We start from the raw sequence: 15,376 nt of genomic DNA, 5'->3' as shown, positions 1-15,376 counted from the left end.
CACTTGTTTTTTGGGATGTTCCTTAGAGCTTCAGTGCTTGTACAAAATTAGGATGTCTGTGCTGCTGAAGACCCTTATTTACATTAGATACTTATTTGTGGTAATTGCTCTTTGTGTCTTAGTGTTTTTTGGCCATGTTGAGGTTGTTGTCAGTGCAAAGAAATAGAGAAAGAATGAGTAAGCAACAGTGCCATAAGAGCCAGCGTGAAATGTGGACCTTGACTCTGCTCGTCCATTAGTGTTACAAATAGGATTTTGCCTTGTCTCCTTTTGTGTTACAGCCTAGTTGCTCAGTGCCGAGGAGTGCCCTGCTGTGCCTTCTTCTCCCTGCTCCCTGAAACAGGATGCTGAATGTTACAGCCGACAGCTCGTTGTTAGGAGATATTAAATATTACAACTTAGATGGTGAAAGAGGTTTTGTCAGCTTATGTGAGCTAGAAGCAGCCTAGTCTAGTGCTAGCATCTCTGTGTGATCTGCTCTGGAGAATAACAGAGTTCTGTCCGAGTGAATGCTCTGTGGAATCCTGTTTTGCCCCATTGTGCCATTAGCGTGGGAACTTGTCACTTTGCATTTTAAAAGGAAATCTTAGAATTACAGAAGCACTTTTGCAACGGGAGAGAAGTGTGAAGGAATGCAAACAGGAGACTTGGTGCACTTCTATCTATAAACTGGCTGTAAAGCATGAGGTGAGGAGAGTAAGTTGGCACCTGGGTCAGTGGCAGGGGTACAGTTTTGCCCTTCTGCAGCAGTGTTGTAGTGCATCCGAGAGCTGCTGACCTTTCTTTCTCTGCTCTGGGTGTGCTAAAAACTCAAGCAAATATACTTGCGACCCTCTGTTTCTTGGACTTAGCCCTTCGTGAAATGGCTTTCTGATAGCGACTTGCCCATTCACGTAGTCCTTTATTTACCTGGGAGAACCTGGTTAAACCACATCTTTGCAATAATGCATGCAGGCTGCTTTCCCTTGAAACAGGTTTTTGATTTGGTGGGCCCACGTAAAGTCTGCAGTCTGCCAGGTCCAAATGGACCATCACTACATGAATTTCTCAAGTTATTTCCAAGGCTCTTCCTGGGCTTCTTGGAGTCCCTTTTGAGGTAAACAGTCTTGCCAAAGGTTGTTACTGAATCAACAAAGAAGTAATTGTCCCTAAAATGAAGTGGAGCTGTGAATGAGGTGTTAATCACTTGGGGAAAGTATGTACTTGATGGGAGGCAAAAAAAAAGAGCTGGTTAGTTGGACTGGGTAGTCCATCTAGGTAGTTAACCTCAAAGGCACAGGGATATTAGTTGTTATTGCAGGTATAAAACTGTAGCTGCTACTTTCATGTGAATGCTGCAATATAACAGCAGATGAAGTTATCCTACAGGGACCTGCTGTCTGCTTTATTCTTGTTAGTGGTCGTGGTTCTATACCTCAACTTACGGGGCGAGGGCTCAGTAATCTCTTCTGTTGCACCATATGCTAATACAGTGCTGATAAGCAAGTGTGAAAAATGAAAGGGAGGAATACATTAATTGTATTTGTGCAATAAGGTATGCTATCAAAGGTAATTATTTCATGACAGTTTTAGTTATAGCAGTTGTTTTATCATGGAATAAAAGATGGCTTTAGGAGCCTTTTATTGGAAAGACAATTGTATCAAATTAGTACCAAATTAGATTTTTGTCTTTATAAAGGTGAGCAAACCCATGAGCAGTTTTTAAATTGGTGTCTTCTACTCTACAAATGAACAAATCCTGTTTGAGGGTTAAAGAAGCTATTATTCTGTCCTTTATGCTGACAGCTTCATTACTGATTGGCCTACTGTTGGTATTAAAAAAATGTTTGGCTCCTTATGATCTTTGTGCATGCAACTATAATATTAATACAGACCACAGAACTGTTCATTAAGAAGTGACTTTAAATGAGGTTCATGCTTGTAAATCTGGAGAGATACAGATGTTAAATGCTGCCATTCCTTTTCATATACAGCTGTATGGCTAATAATTTCCAAGTGGCTAAAGCTCTTGTTAGCAAGAGTGCTGGTGTGTTAAGAATGGCCCTATAAATAACTTTAAGAACTGAAGTTGAAGGTGCTTCTTTTAAAGACTATTGTTAACTAAACATTATTGCCAAACAGATGGAACGCATTCACCAGCCTGATGTTTTTAGGTCTAATTATATTATCACCAGTCCTGTACGGCTCAGTTGAAGAGGTGTATCCAGAGGCCAATTTATAATCATTTAGCCAACACCTGTTTGGGAGATATTGACAGTCAAAGGGCACATTTAAAAAAAAAAATCACATATGTTCTCGTATTTATTGCCTCAATGTGAACAGTGTCTAGTTGCAAACAAACTTGGGAGAAGAGTAAGGAGAGTGACTGTAAACACATAGATGTTTCCAAACCATTTTAATCTTCTTTTGGCACCTCTTGTAAAGTGGCTTTTATTTTTCTCTTTTTCTGTTGGTTTTCTTTGGTTGGTTGGTGTGGTTTTGGGTTTTTCTTTAATTTTAATTTTACACCTTTTGGTGTAAACTTCTTAAACATCTTAAAACATCTGTAAACAAAACCAGTTTCACAATTGTTATTTATTGAGCTGGTTTCCACTGTTTCTGGAAGCCCTAGGTAAGAGGCCTAAAAAGTTGCTTGGCACACTCAGCGGTCTGGGCACACTTGCCTTTCCATACCATGCCCTTGACATGGAAACTGTGTGTCACTCCTTTGTTAAAAAAATCTCAGTAGCACCAACTTCTGTTGATTTTTTTTTTTTTTTCTCTCCCCAAATATACAGAAAAGCTTTTAAAATTGGGTGCAACCCTAGTAAAAGAGGGGGGTCTTTGAGATGGGGAAGAGTCTGTCACTTTATTTGTTTTTGGTAAAATATGTTGAGAGAGAAATGATTAGAAAAGACTTCAGTTCTCTTTCTCATGTTTGAGATGCAGTGGGGAGAGAAGTAGGTTTTGAATGCTACCATCCCAAAGAGCAAAGGTTTCTTCCTTTTGGAGACAGCAGAGCATGGCTGCATTGCTGCCCCTCTGCAGCAATTGCAGCAGGGAGGTAAGGGAGCCTGTGTGTGGTGGTGTCCTTTGCCACCTGATGAAGCCATGTTGCTCCTGACATGTCATTCCTCTGCAAGAAGTCTTTCTGGATGCAATGCTTGGTCTTCACTGCATCTTGTCTGTTCACTTGGAGTTGCTGCATCTTGTCTGTTGAACTTAGAGTTTGGTAATCCCAGTGCCAGCATGGGAAGGAAGCCTTTTAGAAGTATGATTTTTGCAGCCTAAATATTTTGGTATAACTGTATGAATGTTTATACTGGAAGTTTACAATGTCTGCTGTAAGTAAACAGTGAGGGCACACTCTTGTTCTTCTTCCTACGGGAAGATTGAGCTTGTGCTTACGCTGCTCGTGGGGCTGTCTTGCAGCTGGAGCTTTTCAAGCACATCTGTGTTCTTAGAGTTTGAAAACAGTTAATTCCTGAGCAGGGTGACTTGAAGGCAGAGGGTTCCAGCTTTCTAAAGATGCAGTTTCCTAAATGTATATACACAGATATGTGTCCTTTTGTTTGTTTTGTTTTCAACACATAAACAAACGGAGCTTGCTAAGAATGTAGTTGTTATTTAGTGCTTCTCTCATTGCTGTGTTTGAAGTGCTTTCAGTAGAGGTGATGCACTGCTAACAGAGATGCTCTTTGCAGCTGTAGGTGTTTTCTCTGCAGCAAAACCATTCAGACTTTTCTCTCTAAATAAATCCCATTTTTTTTGTTGTTACCCTAATTTTAGTGATCTATATCCTCAGTCATTTCTCTGCTAGAAAAAAGACTGCTTATCAAGTCTGTATGCTGCAGGGGTTTAATTTTTACATTGCTTGTATCACTTTCTTTGTAAGAATATTCAACATTAGATTTAAGAACTATGTTTTGTTAGCTTACACATGTGAATCTTAAATATTGTCTCTGAATACTTTTGGCTTAGGTTTTGCTTGTAATGGACACTAGAACACAGCAGACTTTTATATTGAAGGTGAGTAAAATCTTTTATTATATGACCTCCTAAATTATACCAGCACACAAAGATCAGCTTACAGGTAATTTATAGAGGTATCCCTGCAATATATTACGTATTAATATAATACGTGTTAAGTGCCCTGGAATTCTTTTTGTCAGTATTTGGTTGCATTCCCTTCCTTTCTCTCTGACATCCCTAGTGCTCAGATGTGCTGGTTTAGTCACCTGAGTTGCCTCTGGTTATTGAGGCCAACACCTTTGCAGGCTTTGGTAAAGAATCACAGATTGAATGTGCTGCTTTAAACATCTGTAAAGCCCTGGTGGCTCAGGGCTTCTGATGAACATGAAAATTCTGCTTAATCCAAGCACATCCACTGCCGTTTGTGTTGGTCTTCTTTAGCTGAAGAATATCCTACTGGCTAAAGTGGGTTCTGAATTAAATGTTCAATTGGTCTTCCTCAAATATGTTTCCTTATGTTTTACATCAATAGTCTGAGATAACAGAGTTTAGTGTTACTAACCAATTACATTTATGAACAGTTATTTGGTCAGAATAAAATTTTTCACATTACTCTTTTATGTTTCAGAAAGTGTTCAGATCAAGACCCCAGTATGCTCAGAGCATCTGTGATGCTGAGAATTAGTTCAGTTATAAGTATTGTTTTTGTGACCATTTACTTCAGGCTCCCCTTGACATGAATTCCACTGCTAATGGCAGGAAGGATTGAAAAAAAAGCTGTGTCCCAAACATTAACCTCTAATTACTTGTTAACATTTTGTAACTTTGCTTCAGATCTGGCTTACAGCCCACCTTAACTCTGTGCATCAGCCTTTGAAATTGCATGTGCAGGATACAGCAAACCTGTTTGTTTCTGAGAAAGGTTTATTTGTGAATATTGTATATTAGAACCTCACATTATCTACTGGTAGATAGGGTAACATTGAATTTCCCATGTAACTGCTTATGTTTATCAATATTGTAATAGGTCACACTATTGACATAATTTTTTTTCTCTTTCTCTCTCCCCTCCCTTTCACCCTCCCGCATCAATTTTTTCACTTCTGGCAACTTCATCCCTGCACTACCTCCCAAAAATCATTGCCTCTCAAGGAGACTAATCCTTTCCTTTCTTTTTTTATTGAGGTGGTTGTTGTCTTTAGTAAAGTAAAATGGAAATGTGAGGATTACCTGTGAGGCTAAGGCATTCTTTTGTCTTTAGGACTTGAATTGAATTTTTTTAATAGTGTCTTTTGGTCACACACAAAAATAAAATTTTAAAAAAAGGTCACAGGGAAATAACTGAGTGTCATCCTGATGACTTAGTTTGAGAGAGATTCTAATAAAAACATTGACCCATGTAATTGATTTTAATGGCAGCTTTGTGCCATCTTCTGTTCTCTGGAAATGCGCCAGATGCCATCAGCACAGCCTCGGGGGACCGAGGGGCATAGAGCAGCAGATGAGTGGTTTCTCTGAAGCCCAGAGTAACTCGGATAGATTAGTTTGGTTGATAAACACAGAGCACAGCAGGCTCCAAAGGCAACTGAGGGTACAACTGACCTTTTTGTTCTCTGTCAGGGTCTAAGGAAAAGTAGTGAGTGCAGCAGGAGCAGAACGACCATCATCCCCCGCTGCGTGCCCAACATGGTGTGTCTGCACAAGTACATCATCTCCGAGGAGTCTGTCTTCCTCGTGCTGCAGCACGCAGAAGGTTTGTCTTTCCTTTAAGCATATTGTTGAAAAGAGTCAAAGGCTTTCAGTTTTAATCAATGGTGCACTTCATTGTCAAATTAATCTCTCATACATCCAGTTAAAATATTTTTAGTGTGCCAGGGAGATGTCATGTAAGACACCCCACTTCATTCCTCTGTCCCTCCCCCTTTTCCCCTCTCATTCTGGGCTGGATCTGATTCCTGCTTCAAATGGCCTCAAATCCTGATGGGTTACTTGAATTGTATGTAGCAATATTGAAAGTTTCCAACTGTTTATTTTCTACAGGAGAGAGAGTGCTTTGACTGCAACAAAAATCTGCATTATTTACAGTTATTTCTCAGAGATAAAGTATTTGGCTACTTTCGTAAACTTTGACTAGTAAATCTTTTTAGCATCTCTAGTTAAAATGACAAGTATTTGCACAAGAATTTAATAGCTCTGCTAAAAACCATGAACATTTTCCTGTTGGTTAATATTGCACTGATCTGGATTTTTAAGAAAATAGCTAGTGGCATCACACAGGAGTTCAAAGCAGAACCACAGAGTTGTGCCTTCAAACTATTTATAAAATTCCTGTTAAATGTACAGGGAACAGGTGGCACAAAATAATTACATTTTGATTCTTTTGTCTAACACCTGGATTTAAATATCCCCTAAATGTAATTACCCATATTTGTTTAGAATGAGTGCAGAATATAAATTTTGGGATTGCTAATAGTTCTTTTTTTTAGGAAATGCTAATAACTCAGGCAGAATGGATGATGTGAAGGAACTTAGCTGACTGATAGAGGAGATAATTTTATTGCATTGAATATTACTTCTTTTTTCCCTAATAACTTAGATTTTGGCTTTTTCATGAACAATTTGTCATACGAGGCCAGTTCAAGTTAGCTGTTTCTGCAGTGTGTGACTCGGTTTTGCCATGAGCACTGATGCATGAAGAAAAGTCTCACTTTACAGTAGTGCCTGATGGTGATCTTGGGAGTTTACAGTGCTGCTCTGTACAGTGCTACTTTTCTCAAGGTGTGTGTAGTAATACACAAGATAATTGGGAGATTCTCACCTGAACTGCAATCTACACATAAGCTGGTACATTTTGTCCAGAGAAAAAGTATTTTTAAAAACCCACAACCAAAGAAACCCCAAAGCAAACCAAAAACCCCACCCACAACCTTTGCCAGATACCAGCTGCCCGTAGGCTAGCATAATTACATAATTTAATATGCTCTTCATAATATTTCTGCAGTTTCTGAAGCCCTGCAGTTTTGCTCTTCTCTTTAGGATGGATGTTCTTCCTCAAGAGAGATGGAAAAGTGAGTGGAGTAGTAGTGGAATTTCATGGGAGAAGTGGTCAGATGTAAGAACAAAAACTGTAAGGAAGGCCTAATATGAGCAGTTGACAAGGTGATCTCCTGGAAGTGTTAATTGTATTGTGATAACAGAAAAACAGAGACACTGAGATCAGAGCTCTTTCATTTTCATGAACCTACTGTGTGGGCTCAGAACAGGCAAAGGGAGAGGAAGAGTGGTATGTTCTGCTGTAAAGAGGAGTAGCTGGGGTACACAGTGATGAGTAAATTTCCTGAGAATATATACAATAAGTGTTTTGCAGGTGTAGGGCCTGATTCCAGATCCCGAACTGGGGCAACAACCAGTGCACCCTGTCCTATGAGACTGATGCTGGAAAGTGATTCAGGAGAAATGCTTCTAACTCTGTGTGAATAAAGGATACCTAAAAATTGGGCTGAAGTTATGCTGCACTATATGCAGTGACTAGTCTTGGTCACCCCACTGATGATGGTCTTGATCAGATCAGTCTTATGTTAGTAGCACTCATCCTTTAAATTAGAAGGAAAATAATACCAGGAATCCCTATAGACAAACCTTTCTTAAAATTTCATCCATCTCAGATCAGGTATAAACAGAGAAGATGCTTGTAGTTAATGTTGGGAAAGGATAAAAAATTCTAGGACAGTACTTTTTAAGTGATAGTCTCTTGAAATTTTATTTCATTACCTTATGAATGCTCTTAACATTCGTAGTCCAAATAATTCTATTCCAGTAAGAAAGAAGATTCTGCCAGTCAAATTTATAAATGGTGTTAATTTATGCTAGGTATGTTAGCTACACCATTGTGAGTTTGAAGGGTAAAATATTAATTTAAATGGGAAGTGGCTTGTAGTGTAGCAAATTCAGGTTTTATGCTATGAATGGACCGTGTGTGTTTGCTAAGCAGCTCACTTTCCTGTTCATAGTAGATTTTAACTGTATTAAGTGCAGCACTGCTGGGTTTTGTATGGAATTCTGAAAGCTTGACCACAGACTTAAGAAGAAGACTCTTTTTGTTTGTTGGTTTATTTGTTTTGGTAAATCGTGATGGTGTTACATGCTCAGAATCGGTGAATGATGTCTTGGGTTCTCTTGCAGATGTTTCTCCTGGCCACAGTGAGAGGCTTCAAGGATGCATCAGAAGTACAAAAGTCCATAAAGTTATCTTGTAGCTTTGTTGCAAAGCACTTGGCAAGTTCTAGTGTGGGAGAGAGCCAATCTGATGTTAATAAGGCCTCACTTCTTCCTGGCACTACTAACTACAGAAATTTTAGAAACAGATGCTTCAAAAATAGGCTGGGGGGCTTCCATGGGACATCAAAGTTTAAGTGGCTGTTAGAAGCTGTCAAATCTCTTTAAGCATAAACAAGCTGGAGTTCCTATCAATCTGGAGAGCACTCAAGAAACTTCCTGCTGAAGAGGCTTGCTGCACGCAGCAATTGATAGACAACACCACAGTAGCACTCTGGCTTGCAAAGCTGGGGATTTGTTGTTAGGAAAGGAGATAATGCTAGCTGTAAATATTTGACAGCAATCAGAAAATGTAGGAAAGGTGATATGCTCCTTGGCAAGTGACTTTTTCAGGAGGCTGCTTTGGAATAATAGCTTTTGCTCCAAGTGCATTGGGAAGTGGGAGCTTTGCCTAAACTAGCAAACTTTGCAGCAGAGCTTCACCAGCAGCACTGGAAATACAGAGCTGCAGATACAGGACTCTGGTGCTTGTAACTACTGTCATGTTAGAGATTAGGCAGGAGATCAGCTTCCCATTCATGTGGAGCTGCAGCTCCACTGTAGCTGCCATTGGGATGCTGTGGAATATTATTGTTGTTGTACCATGACAGTGCCTGTGTGTCTGCTTTGCTTTTGGCCTAGGAACTGTGCAAGCCTTGTTTTATGTAGCCATTGCATTAACACGGTGAAGTTTGCCAGTAGGCATGTCTCTCTTGAAAAGGAGGCCAGTGATTCTTTGAAAACCATAAAATTGTTCCTTTTCCAGCAAGGAAGGCTATTAATTCTCATGAGGTGCAGGGTTTAGGGTTGGTACTCCTGGCCATACACAAATTCTTGGGCAGTGATGTAGAGAGTTGGGCTCAGTTTTGGAGAATAATTCAAGCGCATGTCTTTCAGTACTCTCTCTTTTTCTTCCCTATCAGATTACTGGTATTTGGAAGCCTGGATTGTTCACTTTGACTCTGTTTGGGATTTCCTAAATAGAGCGACTGCTGCATTCTTAGCTGAATTCCAGTTCTGTGGGAATTGGAGTACTTCATCCTTGGGAATAATCTCATGGGCCAAGCTAGCAGAAGCTATTGATTTATTTTGGAATAGGTCTCCTTAGCCAGCCAGTCTTTCAGGATGTGAAACTGAAATGGGAAGCATCTGAGTACTGGGTGAGGAAAAATCCAAGGTCATGAATTTTTTTTCTTGTCAGCTGGAACAAAAACATGTTTAAGAGACTAAATTTGCTGACCTGTTAGGTTTCATTTTGTCCTGTCATATGTACTATATAGTCTCTGTATTTTCTTTTAAATGTTCCTGCATCAAGTACTATTAACAAAAAGCTGCAGAAATGTTTGAAAGAATATAAAAGATTCCTAGTCAGCTTCATCACTTGGTCACTTTATTCTGAATTTCCTGTTGATTATTTTGGACACTAACTTTTAGATTCTGCCTCTAGAAGCAGAGGTATAAGCTCCAGAATGCTGGAAATGTGGTTAAGTATGGCACTGCTAATAAGAAATTTTTCATTGAATAATTGCAGAAGAATGTGGAACTTGATGATTTTCATGTGCTTATAAAACCAGAAATGTTCAACTAGACTGGCTATAGAATCAGTTCATGGTAGAAGAAAACAAACTTAATTAGTTACGTTAATAATATAGTTCTGAAATGAAGCACTAATAAACTTGAGCTTAATAATGTAGCTTTTATAGTTATTTAGTCTGTTGGACTATTTGACAGTGACTGAAGCTTACTTGTTTGGATTGATTTCTGTAATTTTAGTTTTTATATATTCCTGATACTATATTAGCATGTCTTGCTAATGTGTTTTCTTGATCTCACACAACACATGAGGAGAGGGGGAAAAGATTATTAGTATGTCATTCATAAAGGCATAATTACATACGCAGATACAAATATCACTTTTGTTTGACCCTGGATTGGATGTTTTCAAAAAGGAATAAAATTGTTGTTTTTCACTCTAAAACACAGTTATTGAATGGCACTTACTTACGTATTTCCACTTGACCAGGAGGCCAGTCTTGAAATATTTGTATGTTAACATATTTGGACATAATTTTTTTGTTTTGTTTTGTGGTTTGTTTTGTTTTGTTTGTTTGTTTTGTTTACTTGTGTTTAACTCTTTAAGTTGACGTTGCAGTAAGTAGTAATTTCCACTGTGGTTTCTAAATACAAGTCATTAATAATGAGCAACTTCTTTTTGAAAACCTAAGATAATAGATTTGCAAAAACAAAATGAGTTGTTGCCATTCTCCCTGCTTTCACAAATGGACAGTGGTGAATTCCTGAACACTGTAAGAATAAAGAGATTTCTTTTTTTTTGTCTTTTGCAACTTTTATGTTTAGTGAACCTCTCAAATCTTCCAGTGATTTTTTGTGGATTTTTCAAGTATTGATCCCAACAAATCTCTTTGTTCTTCCTTAATCCTTCTTGGGTCTCCCTTCTTAAGCTGCAGTAAAACTTCAGGTAGAGGCCCAAATCTAGTGGAGAGTGCATGAAATCTCGGATGAAGTGAGGTGGAGAGAGCAGAAGACAGGAGTTGTCCTGAGAGCAGCTTGATGTGTCAATAGGTGAAAAACTTAAGTTGGATAGTTCTCACATTTTTCATACTGCTGGACAGCCCAGCCCCTTCTTATCTTAGCATAGGGGTACAAAACATTTAGGTCAGTGAGAGCTGTTCAGGTGTCACATGTAAAAGGACACTTGGTGTCCAGTAATGACACAGGAAAAAAAGATGTGACAAAAGATCACAGGAATAAGGTTTTGAGCTTTCTGCCTCCTTGGGTCAAAGCTCAAGGCAGGCCTCTGTTAGACCTTTTCTTACTACTTCCATCTGAGGAAGCACTGATGGTGCTCATATTTGCATTAAAGCCATGCCTGGAGGCTGGTGGTGTTGTGCCACGCACTTCCCAAAGCTCCAGAGATCTTCTGTGAGTCTTCATGTGTCATGGTCTGTGAGCACACTTTGAGATTTGTGTTTTCATAAGAAATTTGTGAAGCACAAGTAATAAACACTAGTAATATGTAGATGAAAATATTTAGCTTGTACTAATTAATCTAATGCAGGTGGGATGGGGAGACTATATAATTTTTTTATTAAATAATGTGTTTTATTAAATGCAGTATGGGCGTGGTTGTCAAATGAGATTTTATTGTTTGGTATGAAATGGACCTCAGTAATTCCATGCCTAGTTAATAAACTGGGCAAAGTTATTTTTTTATAGTACTTGAAGGAATTTAATTGAAATTTTAAAGGAAATTAATTGTTATGGATAGAAGTGTGAAAAAGAGGATAAACTCTTTCACACATATATAAAAATTATGTATGATCTCACACTCATTCTCCTTTCTGTTGTTTCATCTCTGCTATTTTATAGCAAAAATATGAATAAACGTAGAAGTGTAACATTAGAAAAGAACTATTGGTGAATATGGAATGGACAACTTTTATTTTCACCAAATCAGCTGCAGACCAGTAATCCTGAAGTCCTGTGTGAGCTGCAGGGCTCAGAGGGCAGGGTGCCTGTGCCCTGCTGAGCTGCTGTGCCACATGTTGTGTTTCAAGCAAGTGGCCTCACTTGAGGAGCCTGCACGGGCTCCCTGCTTCTCCCTGGGGTGAAATCCTGCTCGTGAGGCAGCTCTGGAAGGGCCAGGGGCCTCGGTGTCACCAACACAGGGCCTCGGGTCACTTGTGCCCAGGCAGGCTCAGAGTCGGTCCCTGCCCTGCCTCGCTGGGCTGAGCAGCTGCTGCTCTGCTGGGGGCACTCAGGGGCTGTGCCTTGCTGCTGTGGCAGGGCACACTTTGGGGTGCATGTTTTGGATGCACCTCTGGGTCAGTATTTAAAGTGCTTATGCCATACAGTGGGCAGTATAGCAGTTCTTGTTCCTTTCTCTGTGAGCGTTGCTTCCCTTTGCTCCTGTTCGTTTGCCTGCCGTCCTTTCTCATCACATTCTAGAAGGTGGCAAGGGTCATCCTGACCTGGTGCTAAGTCCATTTGTAGCTTATGGCAGAAACCATGTGGATTAACAGATCTAAATTGTCGTTTTTACCAATTGGACTCAAGCTGTTAGAATTCCCTCTTAGTGTTTTTAATATACTTAGTTTCACCATAACCAGCGAGGTAGTTTTTCCCCTTGAAAAACAAGTCTTGTCTTAGCCAGGAGGATGGAGGGCAGGAAAACTCCACATTATATTATTCAAATGAATTTTTTAAAGTGTCAAGGTTTTTCTGTCTTTGATAAGTTTTTTTTAAAATACCTGGGAGTATAGAAAATCTGTTCCTAGGCAATGATAAATACTTTCTTCTTTTATTGTACTTTTTAAAGGAATTTTGCCTGATACAGAGAGTGATAAAAAAGCCCCAAACTATTAAAGAATGTATTTTGGAAAAATATAAAGCTGTTTTAACCAAATAAGTAAAAAAAAACCCAACAGAAACCCACCAACTTTGCAGATGCCCAGTGGGCTGGATACTTACCTTTTTCTTTTACAAGGATTTGTTAGAAGTCCTGCATTTTTGAGAATTTTTGTACAATCTTTTAAATTGAAATGTCTTGACAGTGCCTTTTTCCTGAAGTTATCAAAGGAGACTTTCTAACTTTAAGCCAAATTCTTTGGCACATATAAGAGGTACAGTAACTTCTTGAACTATTTTGCTAAAATTATGTTTTGAAATTTCTAAGCTGTTTTTAATATGTGCAGTGTTTGGAAACATGAGGAGTCCTGGTTTGTTTTTTTTAAATGTAACTTATTTTTGGAGATACAACTTTCTTAGATGCTGTGAAGGAACTGTTTGCCAGTGTAACAGAGTATTCATAAATCCTTGTGTGGTGCAGCAAAGCATAAAAAACTTTTTTTGAATTCTAAAGTTAATGGGAGAAATATATCAATATTTAACTAAAAAACCCCACCTTCTTCAGAGAGACACAGACCCTGAAAACACCCTGCTAATATGGTAATTTCCCTTACTGACCTTGCTGTTTAGTTTTCAGTCCATTTCTGCTAATGTTGCTTATGAGTTTAGAGCTGTGATACAGAATCATTCAGTGTAGGCAGAAGGGGTGATGGGCGCTAAACCATTTGCTCTTCCCTAGTTTTTACTTCTTTTGAGACAGCAGGTGGAGAGTAGTGACCACTGTGCAACTTGAGGCACACTCTGAAATGAGACTTTACAGAAGTTTAAAACCAAAACCCAGCAGCTTAGTCTCAGATACAGCTCTTTAAATATTTATGTAATAGTACAAATCTACGTGAAAAGCAAATTGTGGTCCCTGTAATTATTTCCTGCTGAGGTAGCAGATCCAACTAACTGTGGGCATAAGGATAGAGTGTATAGTGAGAGTGAGGATATTTTCCTGTTTCATAAAAAATTTTCTATTTTGAGTGAAATTAAGAGATCCCTTCTCTTTTTCTTCTTTTTTCAGGTGGGAAACTGTGGTCTTATGTCAGTAAGTTCTTAAACAGAAGCCCTGAAGAGAGCTTTGAGATTCCTGAATCCAGAACATCCAGTTCAACTAAAATTTACCTGGAGCAACCAACACCTAGTCCTAAAGAAACTGGTAGCAGCACCGATTCCAGAGAAAGCTATGGGGAGAGCATGCTGAAGGTGGTCCCACTGAGGAGCAGCCTGACACCAAGCTCTCAGGATGACAGCAGCAACCAGGAAGATGGCCAGGAGAGTTCCAAGTGGATGGACTCGGCATCCAGCTCAGAAGAGGAGTGCACCACTAGTTACTTAACGTTGTGCAATGAGTATGGGCAGGAAAAAATTGACTCTGGCTCCCTAAATGAGGAACCAGTGGCTAAAGCAGAGGGTGAAGGGCTGCATACCAAAGAGAGGAGTTCCCTGCAGAAGTGCAGTGTTGTTGGCAGTGACAGCTTCACCTCCCAGATTGCGCCTCAGGAACGAAAGCTGTTCATAGATGATGCTGAGTCCGAAATAGCCAGCCCTACTAGGATACTGGACTCGTTAACTAGATCCAAGAACAGCCCCATGGAACTCTTCAGGATAGACAGCAAAGATAGCACTAGTGAACTCCTGGGGCTTGATTTTGGAGAAAAATTATATAACCTGAAATCAGAGCCTTTAAAGCCATTGTTTACCGTCCCAGATCATGACAGAAGCTTGGATGCCCTAGAGATCAAAATGGGTGTGAAAGCTCATGACACCGTGAGCAGGGGTTCAAATGACTCTGTGCCAGTTATCTCCTTTAAGGATGCTGCTTTTGATGATGTGAATAGCACTGATGAAGGAAGGCCTGATCTTCTAATAAACTTACCAGGCATGTCTGATGAAACAGAAGAGCCAGCCGTGTCAAGGCCAACAAAGTTTACAAAATCTGACAGGGACATGTCAGAAGTAAAGTTGTTAGAAACACCTGATGTCTTGCAATTAAATAATTCTGTAGAGCCATGCAAAGCATTTGATCAAGAGCCAAATCATGTGGCAGCCGAAGTGGGTGATCCTGCCCACAAGGAAGCAAATGAGCAAAGCGGTGTCACTCAGGGAACTCTTGGGACCCTCTTTGTATCAGACCAAGAGGTAGGTGGTTCAGAAGACGGGGCTCTGTTTCAAGAGCTTGGGGCCTGCTCCTTAAACATGAAAAGCAAAGAAGAAAGTTCATGTGTTTCCAACCCACTCTCAGGTGCTCAAGAGGTTAGCTTGGACAGAGATGTGTTAAGAAATGAAGGAGTGTCGCTGTTTTCCAGCCAAACTGAAGACAGCGGGAAAGAGGAGACAGACTCGGCTTTGTCACCAGCAGCTGAAAGTAAAAAGATTGCACCAAAGAAGGAAGACAAAATAGCAGGAGCAGGGCAGAAGGAAATACATCAAATTTTTCAGGACCTCGACGAAAGATTAGTGCTAACCTCCAGGTTTAATATCCCAGAGGATTGCATTCAAAGATGGGCAGCTGAAATGGTGGTAGCCCTTGATGCTTTACATAGAGAAGGAATTGTGTGCCGCGATTTGAACCCAAACAACATCTTATTGAATGATAGAGGTCAGGAACTTTTGCAAATGCATTTCTTTTTATTCGCTGTTGCTTCCAATTAACTGAGTAGGCGTTTTATCTTGTAATTAGTATCTTCATTTCCTG

The 15,376-nt window shown here is 39.6% G+C and overlaps 1 protein-coding gene across 4 annotated transcripts in view; it reads left to right on the top strand.

Annotated features, from left to right (window-relative positions):
• RPS6KC1 (ribosomal protein S6 kinase C1) overlaps positions 1–15,376 on the top strand; it is an 84,863-nt gene that overhangs the window by 52,662 nt on the left and 16,825 nt on the right. For all 4 annotated transcript variants that reach the window (XM_069009558.1, XM_069009557.1, XM_069009556.1 and 1 more), the window contains 3 exons: positions 3,961–4,008; positions 5,572–5,704; positions 13,703–15,280. In XM_069009558.1, the coding sequence (XP_068865659.1) occupies positions 3,961–4,008; positions 5,572–5,704; positions 13,703–15,280 (1,759 nt within the window). The remainder of the gene's footprint in view (positions 1–3,960; positions 4,009–5,571; positions 5,705–13,702; positions 15,281–15,376) is intronic.

Source organism: Aphelocoma coerulescens, chromosome 3, assembly GCF_041296385.1.
Source record: "Aphelocoma coerulescens isolate FSJ_1873_10779 chromosome 3, UR_Acoe_1.0, whole genome shotgun sequence".
In the NCBI taxonomy this organism is placed as follows: domain Eukaryota; kingdom Metazoa; phylum Chordata; class Aves; order Passeriformes; family Corvidae; genus Aphelocoma; species Aphelocoma coerulescens.
Note: the sequence above shows the minus strand (reverse complement) of the source record. Positions and strands in the feature narration are given on the sequence as shown.